This window comes from Stenella coeruleoalba (genome assembly GCF_951394435.1).
Source record: "Stenella coeruleoalba genome assembly, chromosome: 3".
Lineage (NCBI taxonomy): Eukaryota > Metazoa > Chordata > Mammalia > Artiodactyla > Delphinidae > Stenella > Stenella coeruleoalba.
This window is the reverse complement of record NC_137148.1, coordinates 132,525,765-132,549,040: the sequence shown is the minus strand read 5'-3', so window position 1 is coordinate 132,549,040 and position 23,276 is coordinate 132,525,765. Positions and strand designations below refer to the sequence as shown.

The window sequence follows — 23,276 nt, the reverse complement described above, 5'->3', positions numbered from 1 at the left end:
CAGTTTCTTATGGTGGAAGCCTAGACGACTGATTGAACACCTTACTCTTTGTTAATATACTATAACATTTAGGCTATTCTTCGATACCTCTAGTAATCAAGAGCTCAGTACTTCTGGAGGCAGCCCAACCCATTTTTGAACAATTCTAATGGTTACAAAGTTTTAAACCAAGGCAGCCTCCCAGTAGTTTCCATTCAAGATCCTTGTTCTGCTCTTTAGAGTATTACTGAATGTGTTTTTCTAGCCAGATTCTTCAGCTACCCTTCCATCTTTCTCCTCCTTTCAGGGCCGAGCACCTTACAAGAGCTTTCTACCTCTCTCTCCATTTCCCAGTCTTCACTTCCCTTCACAGCAAACAAAAATATCACGCCCAGCTATAACACGCCATGGCAATGGCTATGGAAAAGATTACTGAAGGCTGCTCTGTCACCAAGTTCAATGGATACCTTTCAGTCCTCGTACTATGGCATCTCTAATGTATCAGGCACTGTCTTCCCTTGGTTACTATGACAATGAGTTCTGTGGTTTCCATTATTTTGATTTCTCCTTTTTAGATTCTTTTGCAGGTTTGGCTTCTAACCACCCTTTGAATGTTGGTTTTCTCCAAGGTCCCTCTTTCTTTTTTTCTCCTCACTTCATTTTACCTACTTTGTCTCACCTACTCCCATGTCTACAAGCACTGCCTTTGATTCACCAGCTCTGTATTTCCAGCCAGGCTTCTCTTTCAAGCTCAAGACTTGGATATCTACCTCCTTACTGGATATTTCCACTGGATATTCCACAGCTCCACATTTCTAAAGCTGACCTTCTTCTCCCCTTCTTATCTGAGGTTCCTTTGCTCCCAGAATGGCACAATAATCTCCTCACCTGCCCAAGTCTAAAACCCGGGGTTCATTTTTCGTCTCTCTTCCTCACGTCCCATGACCAGTAAGTCCTCATGTCTTGGATCCTCTCCACATTTCTCCACATTGACCACAACACTATGAGCTCCTTAAGGGTAGGGATGCCGCCTCTATTTTTACCTTTTATCCCCAGTGCCTAGGACATGATAGTCTCTCAATAATTATTTATTAATGAATGAATATGTGTTATCTCACGTTTCTTAGATGAATAAATGAATTTTTTTATCCACATGACTATCCTCCATATATGAGAATACTATTACATCCATTCATCCAACAAACATTTACTGAGTACCAGGCATTGTTCTAGGCTTTGCAGATATAATGTTGAACGAGATCGCTGTACTCACGTAAATTACATTGTAGTTGAGAGAGATAAAAACAAGTAAAACACACCAGAAAATTTCAGATAGCGGTAAGACACAATAGGGTACCAGGCTAGAGTGACTGGGAGTGGGGAAGGGACTACTTCAGAGAGCGTGGTTAGGGGAAACCCTTTTGAGGGGGTAGATATTTAAGTAGAGAACGGAATAAAGAAGGAGCCAACCATGCAGATAGGAGGTGAGTGCAATGGTGCTGAGGCAGAGAGTAAGCTGGAGTATAGTGACGCAGGTAGTCATAGTACAGTCTTAGTTCCTAACAGAAGGGAGGGGCCAGATCATGCGAGGTCTTGTAGTATGGTAGGAAGTCTGGAATTTAAGTGCAATGAGGAATTACGCAAGTATTCCAAGAAGAGGATTGGTACACATAGCCCTACTGCCAAGTTTTCTTATCTTTCTTGTTTACTTTTCTTCCAAAATTTTCAGTTGCACCTAGAAATGTCTTCTTACTAGGAAAGTTGCCCCCTTGCATGAATATCAACTTTTTATTTTGTTAATAAAACTGACCTTAGAAGCCACCTTAGGGGATGGAGAAAGGGGAAGAAGGTTCTGGGCCCCCTACAACAAGACCAATGTTGTTGCTTTATTCATTTTACATGATGAGCTTCCACTTCAGATTTCCTTGGGGGAGACAGGAGTGTTCCATTTAGCCCCCCTCTGCACCCTGCGCCTCCCACTCGAGTTTGCAACCTGCAGGACCAGAGGTTCTTTGGGGGTGCTTCCTGTTGGCATGCTTCCTGTGTATTCTCTACCTTGTAATGCCATTTGTTACTGAAGGTGAAGAAAGAGAAGGATGTGGTTTCCTCATAGAGGTGGGAAAGCATTTGCCTGGAAGGTCCCCAAGGATGAGCTATGTGGCCATTTGCATGATGAGGTGGCTACATACCCTGCAACGCCTTTTGTGGAAGGTGCTTGTTTGGCATTCATGAGCTGAGGCCATGGCGGCTGATAAAAATGTCCAGTTCAGAGCACACAAAAGCCTGTGTCAGGGATCTGAACAGACTTCTCTGTGGGCACTCAGGCTAATGCACACCACCTTCTCATCCAACCTCTATCCTAAAGGATGGCATCTGGCCTTCCACTCTGCTAGGAACCCACTCAGCCCCTAGACTGTGAAGGCCACCTAGAGCGGGTTTCTTCCCCACTCCCTGTCAGCTCTTTCTGCTCCAGCCACAACAGCTTTCTGTTACTTGAATTCACCGTCTGCATATTCATCACGGAATTTCTGCCTTCTCTCTGGAATGCTCCCTAACCTATCTCTCCCACCCCGCCTCCTTTGCTTAGTAAATTCCCACTTTTTTTTTTAAATTAATTAATTTATTTTTGGCTGCATTGAGTCTTCGTTGCTGCACGTGGGCTTTTCTCTAGTTGCGGAGAGCGGGGGCTACTCTTTATTGTGGTGTGCGGTCTTCTCATTGCAGTGGCTTCTCTTGTTGCAGGGCACGGGCTTTAGGCACACAGGCTTCAGTAATTGTGGCACGCGGGCTTCAGTAGTTGTGGCGCACGGGCTTAGTTGCTCCATGGCATGTGGGATCTTCCCGGACCAGGGCTTGAACCCATGTCCCCTGCATTAGCAGGCGGATTCTTAACCACTGCACCACCAGGGAAGTCCTCCCACTCTTCTTTCAGATCTCAATTCAAGCATCATTCCTTCCAGGGAGACTTCCTGGACCACTGCAATACCTCCCTGTCCATGCGGTTCCTTTGTTATATGTCCTCAAAGAACCAAGCTCTTTTCCTTTCAGCATCTGAACTCAATTTGTATTATACATGCCCACATGTGACTATTTGATTAATATCTACCTCTCCCTACTGGAATGTAACCTTCAGGAAGGCAGGGACAATGATTATTTTTGACCATATTTTACTCGCAAGAGTAAGCACAGTGCCTGGCAGATAGCAAATGCTCAATAAGTATGTGGAATAAAAGTTGAAAGTCTGTGACACACAAGGGAATTTAGAGTTAGGACAGAATCCTTCCTATTTTCGGTTTGCTTATGTAGGCATAGATGTTTCCCCTTATCAATAAAGGAAGTATTTTCTCTTCAATGTACTGATTGCCCTGTATGAACACTATGTGAAGTATTTCTAGTAAACGCTCCATAAAGCTGGATTTTCAGGTGTCTTTTCATTTTCTATTCCTCTCCCTCTTCCTTCCTGTTTTTTCCTACTTGTATGTATTTACTACATTTTCTACATTAAATATATATTACTTCAAAAAATTAATCTGGGAAAAAAATCTGAAAGTAATTCTTCTTAACTTTAAAGTAAGGAGCTTTTGGGGTCTTGATGCTGGAATCAGAGGGAAGGAAACAAAATCCTTGGTCATGACACTTGGCCCAGCAAGGAACAATATTTGCATAGGATTAATAACATGAAAAATACTGTTGTCTTTTTTCTCTTTTTTTTTTAGGCTACACTTAAGGAACAAATCACAGATGCAGAACAAAATACAAATGTTACAAAAAATACAGCTGTGCCAGTATAAAGGTAAAAGGGTAGCTGACAGGAGGTCGGAGGTAAAAGTCTAGGAGTGGAAACTAGGACTGTTAATTTCGAGTCAAAATACTAAATAATGTTACTGAAAGAAGCAACAGAGGTGTAAGCAGATTATCTCTGATTACAAGGGAAAACAACAGAAGTAATGGAATGTAACATGATCAAATACTGAGAGGAAGAGAGGGAACAGATGTAAATGAGCTAAAAGTCTTATCTTTCCAACTAGGGAGAAAATAAGTATTGTTTAAAGTTGCTCATGAAGAAATAGAGGTTAGTCTCATATTACAAAGCGTTATGGAGATAACAACTAAAAGAACTAGAAACAGAAAGGATTAAAGCAGGTTGCCCTGGGGATTGAGATGCAGGCGGGGGAGACGCCCAGCGGAGGCAAGAATGATCTTTTTCACCATAAGCTCATCTGTACTATTTGATTTATCGTGTGCAATTAAGAACAGTTTAAAAATGAAGAGGCTGGATTAAATGGTCGGTAAGGGTCCCTCCCCTAGACTCTGTGCCAGGTGCTTTGTACCCGTTACCTGCTTCACAGCTCTGAGCACCCTGTGACATAGGTCTTACAATTCCCATCCTACCTGTGAGGACGCTGAGACTCTTGGGGAGATGGAGTGTCCCAACCAGGTCCACAAAGTGATAAGGAAGCAGCAGGGCTGACACCGAGACCCAGGGCCACCTCACTTCCACACCCACTGCTTTCCCATAGTCGCCTATGCAGCCAAAGCCTTGGGAAGCTTGAAATATACCCCCCGCCCCCATTATATATACACACTTTATGAAAAACACATTCACTTATTAAAAATAGAGACAGGAGGAAATTACTTTAAAATCTCACTACATGCGAAACGTTTTAGCCTCACTCCTGTCTGATAGGATCACATCATTTGTTGCTTTATTTACTAGGCTTTTGGTCTTATCAACTAACATTCTTTAAACTTAAAAATTGTGACATACATATGCAGTTTGAAGAAGAAAGAAAAGAGTCTTGTGCCATCTTCTAGCTGAAAAACAGGCAATTACTGAAACCTCTGCTCCCCAAACTCCAGAGGTAATTTCTATCCTGAATTTGTGTAGACAATTTCTTCACAAGCAACTAATTTTTGAAGTTCTACTGGTGTGATTGCAAGGTAAATAACCAGACCACTCATGTGGTCAACCTATCCCTATAAATTCCTTCTTCCTCAACCCTCCCAAACCACATCATTCTTGTCCATCCTGCAAAGCCCCATTCGAGATTCACCTTCTAGGACTCTTCCAAGACCCTTCAGTCTACAGTAGTTTTCTTTTAAAAAACTGATCAGAGCCCTTATTCATTCAGGTCCCTCACCAAGCCGGTTGAGCTCTCTAATCCAGGCCCAGCCCAGGGTGCTTCATCCCATGCAAACACTGATCAAGAGTCTTTTCGGAGGGACTAGCCATACTCAGGACCTGCATTTTACCTGCTATGAAAGGCCAATAAGAGGAATATAGAGAACATGGGTATAATACTATGTAGAGACCAAACAAGGACGTCCCAAATTCTCAACACTTTCATTCTGACTAGGATGTAGCCTGAGCAGAAATTAAACCGTTCATTTATTCATTCAGCAAATAGTACGCATCTGTCATACCAAGTCTCTCTGCAAGGTGCTGGAGATACAGCAGTAAGCGAGGCAGACCTAATGCATGGTCCTTACCAAGATGAGGAGGAAAACAGGTAAAATGGGTAGTTCTAGTTAAGTGCTACAATTGGGGTACTACAGGAATATATAATAGGGGTAATCATTCCAGACTTCTGGGGAGAATGATAGGGAAGACTTTCTGGAGAAGGAAATGCTAAGCTGAGACCTGAACAAGGGCTAAGTATTGGACAGGTGAGGGTGAACAGCACCTGTCAAAGGCCCCAAAGCAGGAGGGACCACAGTGGGTGAGTGGGTGACAGCTGAATAAGACTGAAGCTTTCAGTGCTGGGGGAAGGTGGCATGAGGTGAGGAAGGAGGCGTGAACAGGAGGCAACAGCAGGATCTTGTAAGCCTTGCGCAGGTGTTTGGACTCTATCCTGATGGTTTTAATCAGGGAAGTGGCGTGATCACATCTGCAGTTTCACCTTTTGGCTACAAGAGAGAAAGCACTGGGGAGGGCAAAAGGGGTGTTGGAATAGGCCAAGCGAGAGTTCGCAGGGCCTGAAGCAGTGGCAAAGGAGACAGAGAGCTGGGAGCAGATATCAAAGACCCAACTACAGACTGGATATGACAGCAGAGGGAGGGAAAGGACACCCATGCTGAGCTGTTCACAGGGTCAGAAGACACAGTGAGTTTGCAGGCAGGAGGAAGCTGAGATCAGATCCTGGCAAGGTGAATTTCTGTGGACATTCAAGAGAAGATGTCTAAAAGGCAACGAGACATAAGGCCTAGGGCCCCACAGGGTCCACAGAGTAGATCTGAACTTGGGGATCGTCAGCACGAGGATGGAAACTGACTCCAGGAAAAAGGAATACACAAGTGCAAGGGTAGATGTGAGTAGGTGCTTCTCCAGGTGACCAGACCTTTCCAGATATTTCAATTCCTCTGACTCTATGAGACCAAAGAAAGACAAGGTGCAAAGTGGTACCTGAGATGAAGGGGAGACTGATAAATTCTGGGCACGTCCATGTCTACCCATACACATCTGAACGGGGGTGGCAGGCCACCTTTCCAGCCAGGTGTGAGGCAGAATGCTACCCCTATGCACTTGATGCTCCCTCTTCCTTCCTTCCCTCAGCTCACCAAACATCCACTGAGTGCTTACTGTTTTCTGACTGGAGTGGGGCCTGGATGCTGCAGGAAACATGATGACAGATAAGACTGGAAAAACTAGATTTTAATGAAGTTTATAATATAGTAGGGGAAGAGAGTTAAAGATACCTGTGACTGGGAAATAAACAGAATCGCTAGGTGCAAAAGAAGTCTGCAACCAAGGGCTCTAGAGACTTGCAGGAGGGAGAAATAACACGAGGTGTCTTGCAGAGAACAGGCATTCGATAAAGTGTGTGCTGAACATGAGAACTGGGGGGAATGAGGTACTGATGGCCCTGAGATGGGCCTGGGAAATGTGCAATCACAGACGGAGGGAAGATAAGATCGGAGATGAGATGGCTGGTGTGTAGAGAGCAGGAAATCATTTGCTCAGCGGGCGAGTAACGGAGGGGTGGGCTGACGGGGCTGTAGGCAGTCAGACCCCTCAGCTTTAGGCGACTTCCAGGGAAGGCGAGTCAAAGCATCCTTGCTGGGCTGTGGGAAGAGGAGGGAGGGGTCTCTGGTAACCTCATTTCACACAAAGGCTCTGGGAAGTAGGGACCTAGCCCCAGCATTTTGGGGCTATAGAAACTAAGGCTCAGGGATTCAATCATTTCCCCAGAGGCTCATAGCTGTCAAGCACGGAGGTAAGACCTGAATCCAGGATTTCTGAGTCCAAAGATATACCCTTTCCAGGAGAGTACCTGGGAATCGACCTGAAATTGGGCTGAGAGAGCCTGATGTAACACACCCTGGCCTTCCCCTCTGCCTCTTCATGCCTTTTTGGTCTTATTCTGTGTCATCGTCCCTAGACTCAGCAAAACAATTTCTTTAAGTATGAGGCACTGCATATTCTTTTGGATATAGGCAGGGTATACGGTAATACTTATCTAATAAAGAAACGTGTGATAAGCTGTAGCAGAGACCTCTCAGAATTCTCTTGCTGATCTAGGTCTGGCTGACCTGCACTGGGGCTATAGGACAATCATCTTTTCTAAAACCAACCTTACCCTGTTCTTTCATCCTGCTCTGCTGAATGGACATAGGTCTTTCTTGAGAGGGACAAAAGCACGAGGACTTCCGTGTGCCTGTACCAAGTCTCAAGTTGGGAATGCTGATTTAAAAACTCTAAGTGACCAGTTAGAACCTGCTGGGTGGAAGATGTCCTCATCGTCTGAGTTCCCCTTACTCGTCATGAAGCCCAGTGGACTGTGCCACCCAGAACACCTCTTCAGAACCACTGGACTGCACACCTCAAATGCTGGGTGTTGGGAGGGAGAGGCTGGGCCTGCCATACGGCCAATGCAACAGCAAAGGCCCCAGGGAACTATGTTCATTGCAAATCACTGGAATGTGAAATTAGCAAATTCATGGACTGGGAAAAACATGGAATTAAGTCTGAGTTTTAATTGGAACAAAGACCCACAGTCTTCCTTCCATCTTACTGCCCTGAAACGGAAACAGCTGACTGGTTAATAATACCTCGTTAGCGTCCTATGTCTTGCCATATTGCCTTGCTATATGGACTGTACATCTGACCAAGAGGAAGTGGGTACTTTAGTTGCCTCCCAGATACCAAAGTAGGACAAACTCCAGTGCCAGAATGTCAGGACAACGAAGCAGTCTCCAGGGGTCTCAGACCACTCTTCTTTTTTGGGAGATAAGGATTTATTTTTTGGGGGGAGATAAGGATTTATTTTTGGGGGGGGGGGAATCTCTAGCAGAGATGACAAAAAAGTTTCACCCAGGGCTGCTGTGAATGGTTTATGCAGACAGTGTATTGTTCAAGGGTATCCCATCCTAGGGGGTGCCAAACATATCGTAGACATCAGAGATCGATTGTTTATAATGATTTTCCAGCAGATGTATTTTGTTCCATAAAAACATCAATATATTATGAAAATAATCAAAAGAAGGAGGTGGAAGATCTTGAGAAAGGATGATTTGCCTGAAGGCAACATATGTGCTAATGATGGCCCCGGGGTCATCTCACGTACCAACCATGACCAAGAGGCAGTGGCTGCTTCTAAGGTCCATCAACAACAACAACATTTTAATCTAACATTTTAATCACTTTACATGTGTTATTTGACTTGACATTTGTCATTTTCTTCTGGAAATGCACCCAATACTTAATTCACCCTCTAGGAGAAGACTATCCTTTGAAAAACTATTAATTTAGTGGACACAGCTTTTTTTCCCAGATATACTGAGATCATTGACATATAATATTGCCTAAGTTTAAGGTGTATGATGTGATGATTGATACCTGTACATACTGCTAAATGACTGCCGCGATAGGTTAGTTGATACATTCTTCACCTCACACAACTGCCATCTTTGTTCTTATCGTTGCGGTGAGAACATTTAAGATTTACTCTCTTAGCAGCTTTCAAGTATATAATACAGTGCTGTTAAATACAGTCACTGTGCAATGTGTTAGATATATTTTTAAAACTGTCACTCTAGCCCCTTTCTTTCCGGCTATTTTTGAAAAAATAGAAGATGCAGATACCTTTTTGTTTATAAAAGGAAAAATGTATAACCCCATCATCCAGGGGTCATCACTGATAACCTTTTGGGGTTTATCCTGCCAGGTTCTTCCATGCATAAAACATTTAAGCATATATTTTAAATAAGAATGGAATATAAAATATTATTCTTCTGTAATCTATTTCTATCACTTAGTGTATACTATCAACATCTCACCAAGCACAGTACAGAGTTTCTACTTCAGTGTTCTCCTTTGGTTTGTTTTTGTTTTTGCCTGGAGGTCTTTTAGTTCCCCCACACCTTTTCCTGAGTGATCTTCCTACTCCTCAAAACTATTTGACGGACTTCCCTGGTGGTGCAGTGGTTAAGAATCCGCCTGCTACTGCAGGGGACATGGGTTCCAGCCCTGGTCCGGGAGGATCCCACGTGCCGCGGAGCAACTAAGCCCTTGCACCACAACTACTGAGCCTGCGCTCTAGAGTCCGTGAGCCACAACTACTGAGCCCGTGAGCCATAACTACTGAAGCCCGCGCGCCTAGAGCCCGTGCTCCGCAATGAGAAGCCACCGCAATGAGAAGACTGTGCACCACAATGGAGAGTAGCTTCCCACTCGCCACAACTAGAGAAAGCCCGCACGCAGCAATGAAGACCCAATGCAGCCAAATATAAATAAATAAAATAAATAAAAATTAAAAAAAACACAATTATTTGATAAATGAATACCCACCAATGAACTGGCTTGCACAGCATTATCTTTCTCCCAAACAGTCTCAGCAGACTTTGTATTTTAGCGGGGCTTCTAAAGATCAGATAATATTTCAAATCAACAAATTAAGTCTCTAATAGGAGAATTTCATGTACTGTGATAGAAAGCAGAAGAGATGCTTTTGTTTTGGGGGTGCTCTTGGTGCCCCTTGAATTATAATGCCAAGGGGGTAAATGTGAGCAAGCAATAGGGTAGAAGCCAAGGATAGTAAGATTCAGCCTTGGTCCTGGTGCAGATCTTCAGGGTACCGCGGATTCCTTATCTCTAGCCTGACCTTCAAAGTCGGCCGTGTGCTTGATGTGGTTGGACCGTGCAGCCAGGGAGAGAGTGCTAATAAGAGATGAAGTCGGAGGAGAAGGTACAGCTGAATAATCTGGGCCTCACAGGCCAAAGCTGGGAGTTAGAATTTTAAGTACAATGACAGCAGAAATTAACAAAACATTATACATCAACTATACTTGAATGAAATAAATTAAAAGAAAAGATTTTTAAGTACACTGAGAAGCCACCTGTCAGTTTTAAGCTGGAGAGTTGCATGATCTGATTCACAATGGTATGAAGATCCTTTTTGCTGCTACATGGGCAAATCAGCTGTCTTTTATCCCCTAATGCTTTACCTACTAGTAAATTCCACCCAGAGCAAGAATGGAAAGGCAGTGACCCTCAGAGAAGCTCGATGGAAACATGTCTCTTAAGTTGAGCACAGGGAGAAGGCATTACTGTTTTCTTTTCTCTCAAAGACCTAGAAGCAGAGGGAAAGTCTCCCTACCACGGGCCCCTGGGAGGAGGGCAGCCGACAGTGGTGTCCTGCGTGCTCTCCCAGCAGTGCTCAGAAACCCGAGTGGCCTCCTTCTAATTTGGGCTGGCCAGCTTCCCCAGCTTTGGTTTTCTGTGATCTTGAACTGCTATTTCCTGCTCACAAATAAAACAGATGGGCAGCATGAGAGTCGTGGCTGAGTTCAGCACTAGCAGATGCCTCTATAAATTACAAAAATGAGGTCAGGGCTTCCCTGGTGGTGCACTGGTTGAGAGTCCACCTGCTGATGCAGGGGACACGGGTTCGTGCCCCGGTCCGGGAAGATCCCACATGCCGCGGAGCGGCTGGGTCCATGAGCCATAGCCGCTGAGCCTGCGTGTCCGGAGCCTGTGCTCCGCAACGGGAGAGGCCACAACAGTGAGAGGCCCGCGTACCGCAAAAAAAAAAAAAAAAAAAAAAATGAGGTCAGAAGTAGCTCTGGGGCATATGTTACCAAGAGTAAATCCCACCAACTAGCGCAAGTAGCTGAAAAAAAACAAAAGCCCTCATAACTTTTCTTCCTCTTTATACATCATGTGACCCTTTTTCATCTTAGCTTTCCAGATTCCATGATTCAGTTTCCTTCACACACCCCTCAAGTTTGTGTGATGAAAAATGTTAGACGTACAAAATATTTGAAAGAACAGTACTCTTGATGTAGAGTCCCAGTGAACATTTTGCCATATCTGCTTTGACTCTCTCTGATTTACTGAATCATCTGAAAGTAAGTTGAAGCCATTGCATCACTCAGCCTTAAATACTTCAGCATGCAATTCCTGAAAACAAGGACATCCTCCTACGTAACCTCAATGTTATGATCACCTATATTAAAAAGTTCTTGATATCATATAATACTAACATTTCCTGGTTGCTCTTAAGCTGTTTCTTTCATAGCCTTTTTTGGGGGATCTAGGATCCAACCACGATGAGTTTTCTAAAGTGTGAAGACGAAGCAATTTCTCTACCAAAAAAGTATTCCAGTGATTCCCTCCTTTGGGAACCTCTGTGTGTTCCTGCTTCAGTACAGGGTCCTCCCTGAGAGAAGCTAATGAGTGACAATTGCTACACTTACCAAGTGCCATTTACTATTACTATGGCTTAGGACAACCCCTAACATATTACGATTCTGAGAGTACTAGTCGTTAGAGGATTAGTAAGAGCTAAAATTGCTCTCTGTCAACAGAGCAGGTAAAAATGAAGAGATTTTTGAAGTCAGGATGCAAAAATACTGTATTGTAAGGAACCCACGTAAAAATTCAAGGGATGAGTATTTTATTTTTGTATTGCTTTCAGTCTTAAAATTTTCCTTTTCTATCTTACTTAATTTAAAACTGATGAACTATTAGGGATTTCCATGAAATACCACAAAACTTCATGTTCCCAACTCACTCACTCTAGGGGGCTAACTGGGCATCTGACTTCTCTTGGTTAACAGATAGATTCAGGATACATATTTAAAAAAACAGGGTCGGTGTGATCCTACGCGTGTCAGATTCCTGTAAAACAGCATTAGACTCTACCTTTAGGCTCTGTTTCTGGGTGAATGACTACATACCAGTTTTAGCTGATTTCCTAAGGGGAATCATGAAACCATTCTCAAAAACAGTATTTTCTTAGATAACATTCTGAGTCTTGAGGCAACAAAGACAATAACACTAACACTTCTTTTTTTTTTTCTTGTCTTTGTCGAGTGAGCGTGGAGAAATGAGCTGGAAAACTAGAGGTGGGGCACCCCACAGGAATCCCCACCCTGGCTTTCCCGCAGGAAGGGGGTGGCGGGGGACAGGGCCTGACCAGAGAGCCCAGCGGTCTAAACATTCCCTTATATGGACGCACATAGATGTCAGTGTTTCCTGCGTACTGATGTTAAGCCCCAAGGATACAGGGCGTGTGGAACAGCCATGAAATGAGGCTTCCCACATCCACCACGACCCTCCTTTGCACACAGGGTACGAGCTGCAGCTTCCAGCCCCTCAGTGGGGACTCCAGGTGCAGTGGAAAGTTCACCGAGGCATGCTCCATCTGGTCCTGCTCCGTGGGCCCCTCACTTCCAGGAGCTCTCTGTAGCCCTGGCTCAATAAATCAGTACTTTAATTTCGTGTGTGTGTGTGTGTGTGTGTGTGTGTGTGTGTGTGTGTGTGTGTGTGTGTGTGTGTGTGTGTGTGTGTGTGTGTGTGTGTGTGTGTGTGTGTCTGTCTGTCTGTGTCTGTCTTTCCCCACCGATCTGTGCCTCACTTGAATAACGCTATATATTACTTACTATGTCTCACCTCCACCCCCCGAATTGTCAAGGGGAAAATGAATTATTATTCTGGATCAGAATCATGTCTGGTCAACTAGGAAAGATCTACAGCCAAGAAACTGACCTCGAAAGTAGCTTTTCCTTCCCTCAAATGCATGTCTATGTCAACTAAGGTGGGCATTTTCCAAAGGGTGGGAAATGCGGGTACAGTGCAATGGAATTTCATAATATTGAGTCACAGCGAGAACATTTTTTCCTTTTCAGTTTCCTAGTAATCTTTCTCACAAGTTTAATGAGAAAGTCTCCACTTGGAACCAGCATGTCTTACTACTTCTGTAACATTTGCTGATCTCTGTTTTTAACAGACAGAGAGAGAGTGCAGGCCTCAAGCTCAGGGCCTAGGCACACAGCAACTGGAATTATGTCATCGTGTTTTGTTTTCATGGAATTTATTATTCTGGTTGCTTTCTAATGACAGCAAGAGAATATTGTGTTTTAAATGGAAGTGATATGAAGTTTCCTTTTAAAATAAGTTTAAGGTAAAAAGTTACTTTAAATACCAATAGGACCAGTGGTCTGCAGATATGGCAAGAACTGTGCCGACAACACGTCAACGACGAAGCTTTGGCAATACTAGTTAGGAAGACGCCTTCTAGAACAGGGGTTCTCCACCCTGGCTGCACATTACAGTCAAGTGTGGAGCTTTTAGGCATTTCAGCCAGGGCCCCACTGGCGAAAATTTTGTTTTCCTTGGAGTGGGATGGGGCTCAGACATCAGGATATTTTAGGAGTTTGAGTGATTTTAACGAGACCATTACACTACCTCCTGGGTGTTTGAAGATCTGTAACACTTAGTAGAGCAAACTGTACCAAACGACCCCCGAACCCTCAGCTTCTAGGCATTCTGTCCACTGGGGTCTCGTCATAGAAAAGTCATCAATACAGAAGTGAGTAACCAAGGCCCTGATTTTGTGGCAACTACCGGCAAGGTTAATGACATCAGCATAGCATATTCCAAGGACAGAGGTGGCTTTGGACGAAGGTGACTGACCGCCTCTGTTGCCCATTGAATGGCGGTATCTTGAAGATTTTAGAGGACCGACAGGCATGTCTCTACTCATCATCTAGGACAGAGATGACATGTTCCTGCCCCCATTCATTGAGACTATAATTAATGAGCTCTGTATTTGGGGCTGAGGATGCAATAGGGACCCTCACCTGGGAAATCTTTCCTATCACCCCCACCCCTCCTCTGTGTTCCACAGATCAGTGCTTGTTTGATGCCACTTTTCACTCAGTTGTTCTGAAATAGGCTGGTCACTCTCCAAACTTATTTGACCACACACTTTCATTAGTAAAATTTGAGCAAACACTTCAACTAGCACGTATTTATTTGATCAACTCTAGACAGCTGTCACTGTTGAGCGCTGTGTTAATAAACAGGAGGGCTGAATTTATTTCCTGTTTTTTTAGTAAGTCAATAGTTAAAGGCCCTGAGATCATCCTGCCCACCCCGCAGAGGGCTAGCCCTCCATATTGAAAGGCAGAGGGTGTAGACGGTGAACAGTGCCGTCCAGGAAGTGATGGTGTCCAGTGATCGGTGAGCCCCGGAGTCCCACACGCTGCCTGGCCTGTTGGGGGGTCTCAGTCATGTCTGAAGAACCAAAGACTCTTACTGACAGACCATTTTTGCCAGGAATCTGATGAACCTAACAGGTGTGTTTCCCAGATTATGACAGGTCTGAAAGGATGTAAATATATTTAAAAACTGTAAAGCCACGGAAAGGAAAGGTATTACTGGGAGTCAAGATGCCTCCTTCCCACAAATCCTGGCTCGTCTCCAGTTGAGAAAAACACTGTGTTCTGGGTTTGGGCTGGAGGAACCACTCATACAGTCAGGCGGAGGGGAGCCACTTGATGGTGCCTGGGTGTGGGGACAGAATTCGTGTTCTGCGTAACTGGGGGCATCTTTTCTCAGGGTGAGGAGCAAAATAACCCTGGATCAAGTATAGGTGGAATATGGAGTGACAGTCTGAGGTGGGTGGTAGAGGGTGGGCTTTTGCTTTAACTTCCCATGCATCAGGGAGCGTGAACATTTGTTCAGCGTGGGAGTATTTCCTCTTAAAGGAAAAAAAAAAAAGCAATAAAGGCTTACTGCACTAAATTCAAACAATAATTGAGAGTGCAGAGTAAAAGTAGAAGATTCCTAACCCCTGTCTGTCCCGGTCTCCCTCAGACCCCACAGAGGTAATCATTCTTCTCAGCTTCCAACTAAACAAAGTAAAACACACACACACACACACACACACACACACGTATGTATACGTGGAAAATTAATATGTTGGAACATAAACACACTGGAATGTGAACAGTGGTTATCTTGGTGCGGCACTGTGCTTTTTGTTTTCTTCTTTCTGCACCTCTCTGTCTTCTAGCGAAGAATTTATTTCAGTGATGCAATAAGAAAAGCAAAATGAAAGAAAAGGGACTATAAAGTGGAAGCAGGAGACAGAGGGGTCAGACATGGAGCTGGAACTAAAACAAAAATAGAAACAAAAGCCAACAGAGCAATCTGCAAAGCTCAGGAGAGCAGCTCTCTGGCCCTGAGTATGTGAACCGTGAGGATCTTGGGTTCTTGTTTCAACTCCTGTACTAGCTGAGTAGCTGTAGCTCTGAGAAGGTTATCTCCCTCGGCGGGACTCAGTTTCCTATCTGCTAAATGTGGAACTGGGATTGCACCAGATCAGTGGTACTCAACGGGGGAGGTTTTTATTAGGCAATATCTGGAGACATTTTTGGCTATCATAACTGGGGAGGTACTACTGGTATCTATGGGGCAGAGCCCAGAGATGCTGCTCAGCACCTTGCCACGCACACAACATGCCCCCCCCCCCCCCCACTACGGAGCATCTGGCCCCAAATGTCAGTGGTGGTGATGTAGACACACCTGCCCTGGATGGCCTCCGATAGCTCTCCCAAATCTGACCAGCATTCAGTTCTGTGAGTTTGGGCCTGAACCGTCCTCACGTCCTGTAAAGATAAGTAATTCTCTCATGACCGACCACTATAGCCATGGCTCACTCTGCTATACGGAGGAGAAAATAAATAAACAACAGGCCCAAAGGCAGGGAACACTCTCAAGCCCTGCGTGGGAGGCTCTGCAGACTGAAGGGCTGTCTCCACAGGGACTCAGGCCCTCCCTCGCTCCCATGAAAGAATAGGGCCCTCTCCTGGTGTGAGTTGGCATAACAAACAATGGGCCGATGGCTCGAAAACCACACAAAATTTGAACAAAAACCTGGTGATTGTGGAATAGTTCCCTTATGATTTCTCAGGGTAAAAGATACTAGAGGAAATTCTAGTCATTAGGAACAGAATTTCCTTTAAAAACACAACAGCCTTATAAATAGATACCTAACAAATATGGTCCATTTCAGATTCGATTCAACAAGTGTCTATTAAAAGCCTGCCATGACCAGCCCTTTGTGGACACTTGATAAATGACAGACACAGCACTACCACTGTGCACAGTGGGGAGAAAGAGGGCTTTTCAATCAGACGTGTGGAGACAACTTGGAAAGAAATGAAATTGAATTTCTACCTCTCACTCAACACAAACATCAATTCCAGGTGAATAACAGACTTAAAGGTCTGTTACGCCTGGAAAGGCTGAACTCTAAAACTCTGAGAAGATAACACATCTTCATGACTTAAGAGTAGGGGACACTTGTTTGAACAAGTCACAAGAGCATCAATCATACAGGAAAAAGAAAAGGTAAATACAATAAACCTGAAGAACTTCTGCTCATCAGAAGACATGCCACAGAAATATATTTGTAATACATGTATCTATAATATATAAATCATGTCTACCAATCAATAAGGAAAAGATAACTCAGTAATAAATAGGCAAAAATACTGAACAACATTTCACAAGAGAGGCTGTCCAAAGGGGAATGCCACATGGAAAGAGGCTCAGCATTATTAGCCATCAGGGAAATCAAAACTAGAGTGAGATATCGCAACGTATCCACCAGAACGGCTATGACTGAAAAGACAGACAAATCCAACCGGTCATGAGCCTGCGAAGAAAAAACACTCTCATGCATTGCTGAACGGGAGTATGTACTGGTACAACCGCCTCGTATAGCTGTCTGGTAGTATCCACTGAAGCTAAACATATGTCTACACATTGATCCAACCATTCCACTACTAGGTATTGACCCAATAAAAATGAGAGCATACATCCACCAAAAGAAATGTGTAAGAACATTCATAGTATCTTTATTCATAATGGTATCAAGCTGTAAACAATCCAAACATACATCCACAGTAAGATGGATGATTCAACTAGTCTATGTAGTGGGAATACTGCATACGCAGTTGGCCCTTGAACACATGGGTTTGAACTGTGTGGGTCCACTTATTCATGGATATTTTTCAGTAGTAAATACTGCGGTACTACAAGACCCGTGGCTGGTTGAATCTGCAGATTGGAACCATGGATATGGAACGGCAGATATGGAGGGCCGACTGTAAAGTTACACACAGATTTTCAGCTATGCAGAGGGTAGGTACCTCTAACCCCCATGTTGTTCAAGGGTCAACTGTATTACTGTACGCTTGTTAGACCATCACTAAAAACACCAAGCAAACAAACAACCCATCCCATAGGGATATACATGTTCTTCTGTACTGCTATTGCACCCTGAATTTTTTATAAACACCAAACTTAAAGAAGAAAATATCTTTGTCCAATCAACCTTTTCAATTTATATTCTCTCCATCCACAAATCAATGATTTATTAATAATCTGTTAAAAAAAAAAGGCAAGCCACAGAGTAAGAGAAGGTATTTGTAGCATATATACTGATATGGAACCCACAACAGGACAGAACCCTGCAAACATTAGACAAAGGCAACACGAGTGGGCAAAAGGCTTCTTACTTTGTACTTTTCAGAGTCCTTCCAGTTTTTCTGAAACTATGATATACTACTCATATTTTTTAAATTAATTTTTAGTTCAATGATAATCATGAATTTATTTCCCTTGTAAAAAATTCGACATTCCAGATACGGCGAAAGTTCCTGTTGACCTCTAATCCTAGCTCCCTCCCTGATACCTAGAGAAAAATGACTGAATTATTTGCGATGATTTTCCTAGATTTTTTTTCCAATGCAGGGTTATTTTGTGAGCTTTATTTTGTTTATTTTACTTTATGGCATCATAATGTGTGCCTTGTGTTGGAACTCACTTTTTTTCCACTCAGTATTATGTCTTTCACCATTTTCTATGTTGTATGTGCAAAGCCACTTTCATTGCCTGTTACGCAGCCCTCCAGAGCACAGATGTTCCAGTTTAAATCGCCCTTCCTCTACAGACATATATTAAGAGTATCTCCTTCCTCCCTCTCTCCCCTCTTCCTATCGTTTTTTTATTAGTCCTCCTATTTAATGAGATCAATATGTCATTTGAATATTTAATTCCAGCTTCATAAATTAAAAAGCTCCTGCCTCATTCTAATCTTGGAAAGCACTGTCTTAGCTTGGGGATTTCCCCAGATGTCTAAGTAGAAAGCAGAGCGCACAGCTTTGGGGAGTCCTGATTCTCTCTATGTCCCCTCCCCACCCCCATCCCCCCAAGGACTGGGATCAGTACCAGAAACCTTCGCTTTTGTTCTTTCACCTCTGCTGCTGATGTGCTGTGTGACCTCAGGCAAGTTGTGCCCTCTCTGGTTCTCCACTTCCTCACTTATGCATAGAGGGGGTTGGGACACATATACTGTTGGAGTCTCTCTCAGCTCTGAAGGTCTTTGATGTGAGTGTCCTGTTGTCCTCCGCGGTATATGCAACTGACCACCTAGGCAGGGATGCCTGAGACAGAATTTTCCTTTCCTTGTAGCTTCATCCACAGTCTGCCTCTTGGGGTCTATACAGGGGACGCTAACTGATGCTCCGCATGAAAGGCGGCGCTGACGAGAGACACTAGGAAGTGAGGCCTCAGACACCCGCCCTCCCCCACCTCCACGTCTCTTGGTGCTCCTCTTCCTGTGGCCTTGAGCGTTTTCGCCTTTGTATCCTTTTTATTTTTTTTTTTTTTTGCGGTACGCGGGCCTCTCCCTGTTGTGGCCTCTCCCGTTGCGGAGCACAGGCTCCGGACGCGCAGGCTCAGCGGCCATGGCTCACGGGCCCAGCCGCTCCGCGGCATGTGGGATCTTCCCGGACCGGGGCACAAACCCGTGTCCCCTGCATCGGCAGGCGTACTCTCAACCACTGCGCCACCAGGGAAGCCCTCGCCTATGTATCTTATCCCTGTGACTTCTGACTGGCTACGTTGCCATAGCAACCAGGCCCACTGACCCATGTTAAAAACCAGTTAGCAGGAAGAGGAATACTTAGCTGTCTCGAGAGTCCATCTAAAGGGGCACAGAGAGGCTATTACTCCCCACAGAAGAAAAGCAAATCAGGCTGTGTTTCAGAGACCGTCAGGTGGGAAGGGTCTGAGAGAGCAGCGGGTCCACATCCCTGGCTGCAGAGCTCACTCGGTTGGAGGCAGGAACCCTCTTGGACTCTTATTCTAAGATCTTGCCCTTACTGCTTCCTTCCCACCTCTACCTTTGTTCCACCTCCTTCCGAATTCCTTCCTTCTCCTGCCCTTCTCCCTGTGCCTCCTGCCTCCAAGACGACCCCTGGACAGAACAGCTACAAATAGCCCTGCCCTTCACTCACCTTCCAGCTGCTGCTTCTCCCAACAGCCAAAGGGCCTTTAAGAAAGTAAATCAGACCCCCCCACTCTCCATCTCACAGCATCCTAAGGTTTCCCGCGGGGCCCACGCGGCCCAGGACTGAGGCCATCCACCTCTCTCACCTCAGCCCCCACCTGGGCGACATTACCTCTCCACTCCAGCTCACTCCAGGTTTCTCTCCATTTCTGAAAGACCTCAAGCTCCATCCTCTCCAAAAACACCACAGCCTTCCTGGCACCTGTGACTCTCTATCTGTCCTGTTTCTCTGTTTATTCTTTCACAGCACGTACCATCTGCATTCACATCTCCGGTTGTTTACTGCTTCAGTCGCCACCCTCTCCAGAATAAAAATGGTAGTAATTTGTCTCTCTCATTCATAGCCATGTACGCACCACTTAGGACTGCACCTGGCAACGAGCAGGCTCTCAATACCCTTTTGCTGAATGTGTGTGCGGACAGAGGAAGGCAGGAATGGATGCTGAAAGATGCTCCTGCTGCGTCCTGAGGATCAAGCAACACCCCTCTGCATTACCTTCCACTGCGCCGGCTGTACCAGTCACCCCGCGCCTGGAGGGCTGGGCCCACCTGTGGACGCCTCACGGGACCAGAGCCAAGTGGAGAGCGCTGGGAGTGTGTGAAGAACGCAGCCTCTGTGAATAAGCCATGAGGGCTGGCCCGGTGGAAGAGAGTGCGCTGGTTCCGTGTGGTCCCGAGAGGTGGAAGCACAGGGACTCGTGCTTTTGCCCATTACGCTAACTCTGACCAATTATGTGGTTCTTACTGTACTCACTTTATATGCCTTATCTCCTTTCAGCCTTTAAACTGCGCTGCAGGGTAGAATCACTGTCTTCCATCACAACAAAAGGAGACAACACTACATGCCCTTCCCTTAGCCTGAAACAGCTGTCTCTAGTTCTCCACCAGGCCAATTCCTGGTCATTTTCCAAGTCATCTCCTCAGAGAAGTCCTCCCTCACCCTCAAGACCACACCAGGTTTTAGGTTCCCAGCAGACCGGACCTGGCACTCATCCCTCGCAGCACTTGCTGTGACAGTAAACACACTGTTTCTGTGTAAACACTTGTTCAGTGCAGGTCTGCCCTCCACCATCCAGGACACGAGGTGGGGCCAGCTACCGCTGCATCCCTCAGTGCAGTGCCCACACTGTGGCAGCCAGGAGTTAACCATGTGTCTAGGGAGTGAATGGAAAACCCAGGCTCCGAAGGACTGCTGAGGCCCTGCCGCTAGCGGAGGGGGTCTGGGATGGAACCCAGGCCTGTCTGACTCCCGGGCCTGCTTCCCCTCAGTGTCCGAATGGTCGGAGTGGTCTGAATGGAATGGAGAGGAGCGTGTGCCCGCCCTGGAAGAGCACAGAACTAAGCTGCAGGGCTCCTGGGCGGGGTGGCTAGAGGGGCCTCGGGCATCTGTTGAGGCGGCGGAAGCGGGGGGGGGGTCCCTTCCATCCTCAAGACATGACAGTCCCTCGGGGTTCAGGACTCACCAGAGCTTGCTCGATAAGCAGGCAGAACAGGATGGCGTTTCCCACCTCCCTCAGACTCTGGAACACGTCGGTTTTGAGCTCTGCGTACTCGATGATGTCCTTCAGCTGGTGGTGGAAGAACTCCAGGATCCCTGGGAGATGCAGGGGGATGGTCAGCTGGAGGTTCGTGCTAATCACTATCTGCAGGATCTCACGTAATACTCATAACAATACCATGGACTAGGCACAGTTACCCCCATTTTCAAATGCGGCTCAGAGAGGGTAAGTGGCGCGTCCACACTCACACAGCTAAGTGGCGCAGCTAGGAACGAAAACTAGAGCTTTCGGCCCCAGCCCTTTCCTACTCTGATTCACACTGACCCAGGGCCGGACATCTTGGTATTCAGAAAAAACCCCTGGGGCCAAACTCATAGTCTCCACCTTTCCCCACCCCTCAGGCCCTAAATTCAGTCCACGTGCTTTCACTATTAGGAAAGGAAAGACTTATTTCTCTGCGCAGAGGTGGAGTGGCAAAAACTCCTATTTCCTGACTTACCTTAGAAATGTCACTTTATGCCACACCTGGGGCACCGGCCTCTTTCAAATAGACACGTATGGAGGAAGGAATGTAGACGTGCTGAACTAAGGAAGGCCTTTACAGCTATACCTCGCTATTCATGATTTAACTGTTCTCTCACTTGTGGACCTCTTCCAGCTTCCGGGCAGTGCTGTGAAGCAGGCCCAGTGGGCATCATTTACTTTCACTGATGGAAGATGATACTATTACTCAGGGGGATTAAAAATGGTCCAAGGTGATTCAGTGGCAGAGGTAGGGTGCAAACCCAGTGCTCTGACAGCTTGCTGCCATGTTAGAGAAGCAAATACTTCAAGGTAGATGGCCAGACTCTCCTTCCACAGTGGGATGGGTCTGGACTATTTTCCTATCACCGCACCCGGCCCCTGGTTCCCCTGGTCACCAACCTGGGGAGCCGTACTCATGCCGGGGCAGGCGGCATATCTTGGGCATGACCTCGATCAGTGTTTTCACATATTGGAGAATGGTCCCTTGGAGCTGACAAAAGAAGAGGACAAGATGAGTGAAATAATCCACCGCTGCTGCATATGTGTATCTTGGGGCTGAACACTGGGCTCCTGGGGCATATGGAGGTTCTGTTGAGACCCGTGGGTAAGTGCTACGGACTGAATATTTGTATTCTCCCCAAATTCATATGTTGAAACCCTAATCCCCAGTGTGATGGTATTTGGAGATGGGGCCTTTGGGAAGTAATTAGGTCATGAGGGTGGAGTCCCCATGATGGGATTAATGCCCTTATAAGAAGAGAGGGGAGAGAGAGACATCTCTCTCGCTCTGCCATGTGAGGACACAGGAGAAGGCAGCTGGCTGTGAAGTAGGAGGACGGTCCTCACATGTTGCCACTGTGATCTTGGACTTCCAGCCTCCGGAACTGTGGACAATAAACATTTGTGGATGAAGCCAAATGGTATATTTGTCACAGCAGCCCGAGCTGCCTAAGACAGCAGGGCACTGCTCCCTGAGAGGAGAGGCAGGCTCTCTCCCAAAGGTGGGGGGCAGCCTCCTTGCCCTTTGTAAGGAAACATGGGCCTTTGTAAGACAGAAAAGGGAATGCTCTCAGTGTTACCTTGGGCTTATAGACTTCAAGGAGGGCAATTTCTAGGCATGGGGTCCCTTCTGGGGTTGGAGTACTTACATGAGATCCAAACTAAGATCTAAAATGAAATGGGGCCAGGGAGCTATGAAGACTGAGACAATATCTAATTTAAGCATGGAAAATTCATGGCACATTCATCCCTCCTGTGTCCCAGGCAGACATCGTTAATCAATTACCACATCTTCCTTCTTAAATTTAGCTTCACAACCTGGAACAACCCCTGGTTATACACAGCTGCTACCAGAGGACTGAGGTTAAGAGGTGAATCCTGTTTGCTATTCCTGACATGGATATGCATTAATCTGTTTCTCTTTTGTCATCTCAAAATTTTAAGAAAATTTGTTGAAATGTTTCAGCCTTGCTGCAGCAGTGTCCTGGGGAATTAAATGAAGGTGCAGATGGTCATACTTGGGGTGGGCATAGAATAGTGGCAAAGGTCTATGGAATTCCCTCGAGGCCAGTGGAGTATTGGTAGCACCAGTCATCAAGAAATTCCAAGGGGGAGAAGCGTGGTGCTT

At 45.6% G+C, this 23,276-nt stretch overlaps 1 protein-coding gene across 2 annotated transcripts in view; it reads right to left on the bottom strand.

Annotated features, from left to right (window-relative positions):
* The window catches only part of CYFIP2 (cytoplasmic FMR1 interacting protein 2), a 113,459-nt gene that overhangs the window by 16,375 nt on the left and 73,808 nt on the right, over positions 1–23,276 (bottom strand). For both annotated transcript variants that reach the window (XM_079916544.1, XM_079916545.1), the window contains 2 exons: positions 22,049–22,139; positions 21,089–21,219 (listed from right to left, as the gene is read on the bottom strand). In XM_079916544.1, coding sequence (XP_079772670.1) covers positions 21,089–21,219; positions 22,049–22,139 — 222 coding nt within the window. The remainder of the gene's footprint in view (positions 1–21,088; positions 21,220–22,048; positions 22,140–23,276) is intronic.